Source organism: Monopterus albus, unplaced genomic scaffold (genome assembly GCF_001952655.1).
Source record: "Monopterus albus unplaced genomic scaffold, M_albus_1.0 scaffold146.1, whole genome shotgun sequence".
NCBI classification, from domain to species: Eukaryota; Metazoa; Chordata; class Actinopteri; order Synbranchiformes; family Synbranchidae; genus Monopterus; species Monopterus albus.
Window position 1 is genome coordinate 799341 of NW_018128026.1, and position 9301 is coordinate 808641.

At 41.2% G+C, this 9301-nt stretch overlaps 1 protein-coding gene across 1 annotated transcript in view; it reads left to right on the forward strand.

The window, feature by feature from the left end:
- The window catches only part of ranbp2 (RAN binding protein 2), a 29723-nt gene that overhangs the window by 4301 nt on the left and 16121 nt on the right, over positions 1-9301 (forward strand). The window contains exons 4-13 of the mRNA XM_020614465.1: positions 2443-2595; positions 2835-3065; positions 3206-3348; positions 3756-3951; positions 4090-4230; positions 4376-4535; positions 4882-5063; positions 6558-6757; positions 7563-7686; positions 8372-8533. Coding sequence (XP_020470121.1) covers positions 2443-2595; positions 2835-3065; positions 3206-3348; positions 3756-3951; positions 4090-4230; positions 4376-4535; positions 4882-5063; positions 6558-6757; positions 7563-7686; positions 8372-8533 — 1692 coding nt within the window. The remainder of the gene's footprint in view (positions 1-2442; positions 2596-2834; positions 3066-3205; positions 3349-3755; positions 3952-4089; positions 4231-4375; positions 4536-4881; positions 5064-6557; positions 6758-7562; positions 7687-8371; positions 8534-9301) is intronic.

Consider the following 9301-nt stretch of genomic DNA (forward strand, 5'->3'; position numbering starts at 1 on the left):
TGACCCGTCACCCAGGACCTGTTTGCCTTGGGAAACCCTACCAGGGGCATATAGCCCCTGACAACATAGCTCCTAGGATTACTCGGGTACTCAAACCCCTCCACCACAATAAGGTGGCGGTTCAAGGAGGAGTTGTTCATAAGGATGGAAAATGCAAGAAATTGACTGTAAAACGGTGGTATTATGTCAAAGTGCATCCCACCAGGATGTTTCTACCCTGTTAAACACTTTCCCTTGGCTCCTCCATCAGTGGTCAGGGCTGGGATAAGGTTAGAGTCACATTGTCACTGCAGTGACCACCTATGTAGCTAGCTAACAGCTACCCTCCTGTGAGCTGCAGTGCCTTCTCTGTCCTGTTTTGTGATGATCATCCAACTTCTTTAGTGGTGTGTGACTTGACCTTTGAGAGTGGTTAACCTGCGTTAAGTAAACAACCGTAATGTTAACATGGACAGGCACCAGGTGTTGAATGTTTCTTGCTAAGTTAATCCATGGAACCATTGGCTGAAGCGACGCATTACTTGGAGTTATTCCTATGCTCATTACTGTAGTGCAATAAAACCTTGGTGAGTTTAAAAAACTGCTAAATGAGAATAGATTTGCAGAAGAGTGATCATTTCAGCTTTGCCTGCAATCTGTCCTCCACCAGTGGTATTTGTTAACCATAGTGAGCATTTTACATATGGCATTCTTACAATCCTGCTGCCGACTGTTGTGCTTTTAAGTCAGTGAGCCAATTTGTTTAATCATCCCAGAACTTCGGCCCTGCTGTGGAAATGCAAATCACAGTGCGCTCAAGAAACTTTTACCCTGAGGAGGGTTCTTGGACTTTAGTCTCTGGGAATAAAAAGTATCAGGCACCTTCTGGTGGACAGACAGCTTTTGTCAGCAAGTGAACAGGGCCAGATTTTGGCTAATTGACTGGGTATGAGTATCTCCAAAAAGGCAGGTCTTGTGGGGTTTCTGGTATGCAGTGGCAAGTACCTACCATAAGTGGTCCCAGAAAGGACACCTGGTGAACTGATGACAGGGTCATTGGTGCTCAAGGCTTATTGATGTGTGTGGAGAGCAAAGGCTAGCCCGACTAGTTTGATTCCACTGGGGATCAGACCCGGTACACCCCTTCATGACAGCAGTATTCCCTGATGTCAGTGGCCTCTTTCAGCAGGGTAATGCATCTTATCACACTGCAAAAATGGCTCAGGAATGGGTTGAGGAACATGACAGAGTGCAGGGTGTTGCTTCAGCCTCCACATTTCTAAGACCTCAATTTGATAGAGCATCTGTGGAATGTGCTAGAATAACAGGTCTGATCCATGGAAGCCCTACTTTGCAACTTGGTGTCAGATACCAGGGGACATCTTCAGAGTTCTTGTGGAGTTCACACCTCAATGGGTCAGAGCTGTTCTGGTGGCATGAGGGAGACCTACATAATATTAGGCAGGTGGTTTTAATGTTGTGGCAGAGCAGTATGTATGTGCTCTGAATGTAGGCGTAATTACTGTCCTGTTGACCATTTTCTATTTCATGTGATAAAAGTTTTGGACGTTTCCTATCTTCTTTGGAGTCAGTTACAAGGAATGTGAAAGTTGCAAAGGCTGGAAATTTGTTTTGAGAAACACTAGGGAAACCATCAATGTGAACATGTATTGCTCTCTCTATTGTGTTTTCTAAAGTGGTGGTGCATTCAGTTCACTCTGGCATTCAAGAATTAATAGTCATCGTCCACCGATATGTTTTCTTTCTTTACAGATCCAGAAAATGAACAATAACAAACATTATGAAAAGGATTATGTGAAATAGTTTTTTCTTGCAGGTAGAAAAAGAGGTCTTGGCACACTTGAATGCAGTAGCAGTTACAGCGTTTGACAAAATGCCATTCACACCTGCATTACCACAACTGACTTGTTAACTGATGCATCACCTATCTCAAACAACAGTTTGCATTTAAAATAAAAACAGCCCCAGACTTGATCAAATTAAACATTTGTCTAAATTAAAATAAAAGACACATTTAATTACAAGTGTGAAAAGGAGGAGGAGGAGGAGGTGTTGGGTTTTGTTTTATCACAAAATAGGGACACAAACATTTGCTCATGTATGTAATTTACATAATAGGATTTGTTATAGAAATGAAATCAAAGAGAAACTGTCTTGTACTGATAAAATGACACTGAGGTCAAGTCATCATTATTTAGCCCATAATTTCAAATTTGCATTAGCAGATTTTACAGTCTGTGCAGTCTATGCAACCTGCTGGTCTTATATATGGAGAATATAATGCTTCCTATTTTACTTATTTATAAATGCATTATCCATCTTATTGGTCTTTCTTTCCCACCTCATATTTTGAGAGCTTTAGCATATGGATTGATCATCGCTGTAGGCTTTTTTTTGTTAATACTGACCCTAGTATGTCTTCACTACTTTGTGTGTCTGTAGCGGTCAGTGGATTTGAACCCAACCCAGAGGGACCTGGTACTGAAGGTGGCTGAGTTACTGGTCAGTAAGGAGGACTGTGACAGCAGAGCAGAGTTCTGGGTGGACAAAGCTGCAAAGCTGCTGCCAGGAAACCCTGCAGTTTTCAATTTGAAGGTGAGGCTGCTTTTCTTCTGAATCTCTAGTAAAAGATCCACAATGCACTGCCTTTGTAAACTGTTGACGTCGTCTGATGCCACACTTTACACTCTGCAATCCTTGCCTTTAATTTTGTAACTTTTCATGTATAGGATTTTCCATGTCAGTCATGTCATGCAGTCCAGGAAGGAGGCACAACTAAAAGTGAAAAGGATACCCTCTGACCTATTTTGGTTTGTCTTTGCCATTCTATGTAGGAGCGTCTGTTGAGTCGTCAGGGTCAGCAGGGTTGGAACCTCCTGTTTGACCTCCTCCAGGCTGAGCTGGCAACAAGGCCAGCTGACGCACATGTAAACGTGAAGCTGGTCCAGCTTTTCTGTCAGGATGGTCAGCTGGAAGAGGCTGTCAAGCATTGCTTGGCTGCTGAGAAAAGGGGCATGCTGAGCCGCAGCCTGGACTGGTATACAGTGGTGGTGCGCACATTGCAGGTCAGCATGGACACAAATGCTGAAGGGCAGTGGTGACTGTATAATATTTTTGATAGGGTAGAATCTGTATGGCTTTTTGAAAGCTTCTTATAATCTGACCTCCAAAATAGTTCTAAAAATGGATGACCTTTTTTGTTCAGGAGTATCTGGCACAACCTAGTGTATCCAGCAATGAAAAGGCATGTCGGCGTCTCCAGAGGGAGTTGCTATTGGCACACTGCAGCCTGCTGAGAATCACACTGTCTGAGAGCACTGTGCAGCCGAGCCTTGATGCACTCAGAGGGTAGGTCAGGTTGAGGTCCTGTGGTGTTGAATATGCTCTCTGTGTCGACAAATTCAGATCTGAGTCTAAAATTGACTTTATTTTGGATTTGGGAGCAATTTGTCCCAAAACTCAGTTTCCTTATGTGTTAAATGAAATCTGTTTGCATACAGAATGCATACAACATTGTTTTTTATAAAAATTTGCATTGTGATCATCCAGGTATGGGAGCGTTCCTAACTTCTGAATTATTGGTAGTGTGAGCCTTTAGTTAGATTTTTTTTTTTACAAATCAGAACATAGTGTGTTAGATCTGTAGGTTTGTTTTCCCCACATTCTAGTTGACTGTTTGATTCCATTTACTCCACTAAACCATAACTGGGGGAAACTGCTATATGTTCAACCTGTGTTTATGTGTATGTGCGCAGCTTTGACCAAGCTATGCAGACAATGAGCAGCATTGCAGGCTGTCACACAGATGATCTTTGTGAGACGTTTGTGGAGATGAGAGGTCACCTCTACCTGCATGCTGCCACACTTCTCTTGAAGCTGGCTCAGAACCGTCAACAGACCTGGAGGGCCGTCATTGATCTGGCTGCACTGTGCTACCTGCTGGCATATGAGGTACACACCAACTAACACAAAGTATCAGTCTTTGTTTTTTTAGTTTTCTTAGTTTCCATTTACAGAGGCCATCAACATGAGGAACTTTTGACTATACACAACTTGTGAATAATGTTAAATTTGTTTGCCTTTTACAAGGTCCCCAGACCAAAGCCTAAAGTGACTAAAAGAGACCAGTCAGCCCCACAACATCTGGAGCTGCTGGCCAACGATCGGCAGAGTCAGGCCGGACACATGTTGCTCAATTTGAGCTCTGATCCACCCACCTTGATCAGAGAGGTTTGTCCCTGTGTTGTGAGTCACTTTAGTTAAAGGTTATAGCCAGTTAACAGCCTAACACTAACTTTAATCATTTCTGACTTGTATTCCCCATATCAGGCACAGACTATATTGATAAACTGATCATTTAGTTTTCTGTGTTTAGGTGGTGGAGGCATTTGGAAACCGTAGCGGTCAGGACTCCTTATTTGAACTCCTGTTTGGACCCCAGGCCCCCACGGGATCTTCATTTATTGCCAATGATGACATTCATTCCATAAACACCGTGGCTCCAGATCTCTCTCAGCTGGCCAAATGTGACACTGGTACAAAACCAATAATCTGACAGAGCACTAAATTAGCATGAAGAGCTCTACAGTTATTTGTGTGTTGTTGTTTTTCATTTCAGGTCCGCTTTCATCTTATTTTGAAAATTTTTAACATATTGCAGAAGGTTTCCATTTTCTTTAGCTAAAATTGAGTCTTTCTGTTTAAATGATTGTAATCAGCATTTAGATGTATCTTAGCTGGATTAATTCTACATTGTAGAAATTATTTATATATGCAACAGATCTTGTATTAGAGTTGATAAAACTTTTAACTACAGTTGTTTTTCCATGTAGTGGCAGGAAAAATACAATTGTGGTATTGCAACTTTTGTGCATCCTCCAGGCTCCATCCTGCTGCATGGTGGTGATTTGCAACATCTGAGCTGGTTGGGGCTCCAGTGGACTTTTTTGAGCCAAAGACCAGCCCTTCGTGACTGGCTGTCACAGCTATTTCCTAGGCTTACCCTGGAAACCTCCAAACTGGACACCAATGCACCGGAATCCATCTGCTTGCTGGACTTGGAGGTAAAAGGAATTATGCTGGCTGGTTTGATGGGGTCACTTAACACAGGATGAAACTTTCAGTTGAAGTCTTCAGATATATATTTAGCTAATCTTCAGTGTTCAGGACATCTTAGGAGTTTAACAACACAGAAAAGATTTAATAATATAATCTTTAGTAAGTACGCTAGAGCTTTCAAAGACTCCAAATTGGTAGAATGTAGCATTGTTTTATCACCGGTTTAAAGCCATTGGTGAGCATGTAATTAACAAAAAGCATGTACTTGTGAGCAAAGAGTGAACATGTCTGCATTTCAGGAAAATTGATTGGCTTGAAACTATTTTAATTTAATTGTTTATATGGCGCTTTACAACACCCAAGGGTGCTCAAAGTGCTTCACAGCAAAACATGTTAAAACACAAACTGAAGAAAAACATGTTAAAATTACACAAATTTGAAACCAAGGTCTGTAGTCAAATATAAAACTCTTGCAATAAAAATGTGTCAGTAATGATCAAACTCCTGGTGGGAGGAGTCCATATTGTACCTGTATGCCTAATGGGAGTTTTGCTTGTTCTTTGGACCTGCTGCTTGTAGATACATTTAGCCTGCCAGATTTGCTTGGATATGTGAATTGTTTGGCACTAATGTGTTTGTATGTGTGACAGTTGTAGCTAGAGATGCACTGATTGATGCATAGTTATTTATTGTGATTTTATTCTGCCCAATGACAGTATGGATTTTTTTTTTAAGTGCTATATAGATAAATTTGATTTGATTGGTGGAGATTGGAAATGGCTGTTTTTCAGTGTGGGCATCCTTGCCCAGTGACTGGCTGATCACTCTTAGATTTCAAATTTTCCGCTGATCAGATTTAGAGGTATGACAGTCCATGTCATGCATGAGGCGGCACAGACCAAAAGAGTCGCACGTGCGCCATCTAGCATTTCGCTTGCACCTCGAGTGAGGCTCATGTCTGTACCAGGCACCTGTTCACTCATACATTAGTATACAAACAGCACACATAGAAGCCTACAGAACCACCTCGGCGAAGGAAAACGATGTACAAAACTCAGACAAATATACATTGAGGGAATTCCTGGCTACAGGTGAAATGTACGTATATGTATGGTGTATCCAACCCACAGCAAATACAAACTGCACACTCTTTAAAAATAACTGCTCAATAGGACTGATGTAACAGACACGGTTCTGTTTCTTTTACATGTTGCACCCATTTTATATTTGGTGAAGTACATTTTTAGTTGGAGGTTTGAACAAGAGTGAGAAAGATGAAAATGTAAAACTAATAGTTTTATTTTTATTACAGTTGAATTTGTCTTTAAAGAAAAGTTACAAAAATGTCTGTATGCTGTCAATTACAGTTCTTAGAAAACTGATATCGGCAGGTCAGACAAAAATCGGAATCAGCCAAGACAACTGCAATCTGTGCATTTTTTATAGCATATTTTATAGCTAGGTCTCTTTTTTTTCATGTCTTGTTTTTTTCCTTCCAGGTGTTTTTACATGGTGTGATCTTCTGTAGCCACTGTCAGCTCCAGGAGACAGCGAAGATCAGCAGTGGAGTGACCCTCCAACAACAGCAGTTGCTTTACGAGCCTCGCTGCCTCCCCCTTCCCCTACTTCGCCTCTTGACCACTGACAGACAGCGGGAGTGGTGGGATGCCATTTACAGCCTCATTCACAAACAAGCTGCGTGAGTCTCAAGACTGCTGAAATCCGGATTAGACACAGGAGAAAAAAAATTAAAATCCATCAGCAGTAATGTAACAAACCTTGGTTAAACACAGTATATTTGCCAGTTTTGTTCACATCTGACATGATTGCTTAAAGTTCTTAAACACCTTCTTGTCTGACTGTTTGCAGTAGTCTGATACTTAAAGCTGTATTAACTAACCTCTTCCTCTAATTTATGACTGTTGAGGGCAAAATGAGAGTCAAACTCTAGCGGTATCACCTCCTCTTCTCCCACCACTCCTCTTTGCCCCTCATGCCCTGTCTCTGAAACTAGGTCATGACAGCCAGAGACAGTTATTTCAGTCAGGTATCGCAGTTGTAATAACTGGCTCCAGAACTAAGGTGTATGAAAATATATAGCCCATGGTTTTTGGTGGCATTGTAGTGACACAATGTCAAATAGAGGTTTACATTTTAGTGATTATACAGACGTATATCAAATGTTGTTTGTAGCGGGTGTATCTGCAGTAATACAAGCAAATTATACAGGGAAATGTTTTTCTCAGTAATATTGATACAGTACTAATGTTCAGGCCACTATTGCATTGCATTCAGTGTTGCGTACTTGCTCCTAGATGCACAGCTACTGAGATGGCATTAGAGTATTATGCAAATACAGAATAATTATGTGTTGTGCCTGTCAAATCAAAGTTTTATGGCTCACAGAATGAACACTGTCACTGTCAAAACACCAAAGTACAAGCTCATTTCAGTGTAATTAATGGTGAGTCCTAATATTCCCTGTTTTTCATGTCATCTCATAGTTCTGGGATGTCAGCCAAGCTGCGGATGGTTGTGCAGCATAGACTGAACACTCTGAGGGCTAGAGAAAAACATGGGCTTCAACCAGCACTGGCCATCCACTGGGCTCAGTGTCTCAGCCAGACGGTACACACACACACACACACACACACACACACACACACACACACACACACACACACCCACATACACCACCCACAAAATTCTGAGAGTCTTGGGATCAGGAATAATAATACTGATACTGTTACAGTCCTTTGAGTGTATTTTTAGAGTCCTGCTTTAAAATTATTATTGACAATTATCATCAAGCATCAAGTTACATTAGACAAGTTCTTGCTGTGTCTTTATGCAGTGTCAGTGCTCCACATACTACTTTTGATGATTTGTAGGCTGGGTAATATGTAACAGGATGAAAATCACATTATGGCACTCTTGAGACAGAACAAGATATAGAGAGATGTATGTGATCCATGATTATCAATATGAATACATAAAACATTCAGCTTCCTTCATTTGAAACTTGATTAAATTGCGATGTGGGTGGCAGCTGTGCCTAATCATGCAGCACAGGTACCACTTCACACCTGCTTCTTTTTACCACTGCTAAATGTGATTAAGATGTCCAAACAGCCACATGTTGCTTCTTTGTTTTCATTGGTTTTATTGTAGAATTTGTACCAGCTGAATAAACTACTTCTATGAAAAGTGCATGAACTGTTCATCTCACCTAGTGAGATTCTCTCTAGACTAATGTGGCTGGCTCACCTTCTCTAGTTGATATCGAGTTGTGTATGTTTGTTTAATAACCCAGGGTGATGGAGTGAACTCGTACTATGACCAGAAGGATTATGTTGGCCGCAGTGTCCACTACTGGAACATTGTCCTCCCACTGTTGGAAAGGATCAAAAACAGACGCAGTATACCTGAACCACTTGACCCTCTCTTCATACACTTTCCCTCCAAAGATATTCAGGTTAATACTCTTGTCATGGAATTCCTTTTATTGTATGAAATCTTGGCTGTAAGTAGTGATGGGTGGATGCTTCTTGTGTCCACCCTTGAATCCTGAGACAGTTTAGTTTTGAGTTCAAAGACTTTAAGGCTTTTGTTTCACCATCATTTGTGAACTTGCATTATATAAGCTATTTTTAGGCTTTTCCTTTGTTTTAATGAATATGAATGTTCTGATTTAGTTTGCACCGTTTACAGATTGTGTATATATTTGTTGCATTTGATTTTATATGTATAAAAAAAACTTTAAGAACCTAGTAGTTGGGCATGGTACAGAGGTTTTTGACATTTTTCAATCATTAAGTGGTTCTATAGGTCAGATGGTAGAGCACCCGGGATTCATTGCAAATATTATGTACCTGTTACTAATAAGACTTTGCAGCAGAGCTCTGATTAATCTTTTTTTGTTTGTTTTTTCAGTCTGTCCCTCTCGTTAATGGAATCTGTTATCAGTTAGCCACAGCCAGCTAATTATCCAGAGTCAGGACAAAGTGCTGCATGTTTATGGCATGTTGTGACTCAGTGGGGCTAATATAGTTAGCGATCATCTGTGTTAATCCATCCATCCATTTTCCTCCGCTTATCCGGGACCGGGTCGCAGGGGCAGCAGTCTAAGCAAAGATGCCCAGACTTCCCTCTCTCCAGACACTTCCTCCAGCTCCTCCGGGGGAATGCCAAGGCGTTCCCAGGCCAGCTGAGAGACATAGTCCCTCCAGCGTGTCCTGGGTCT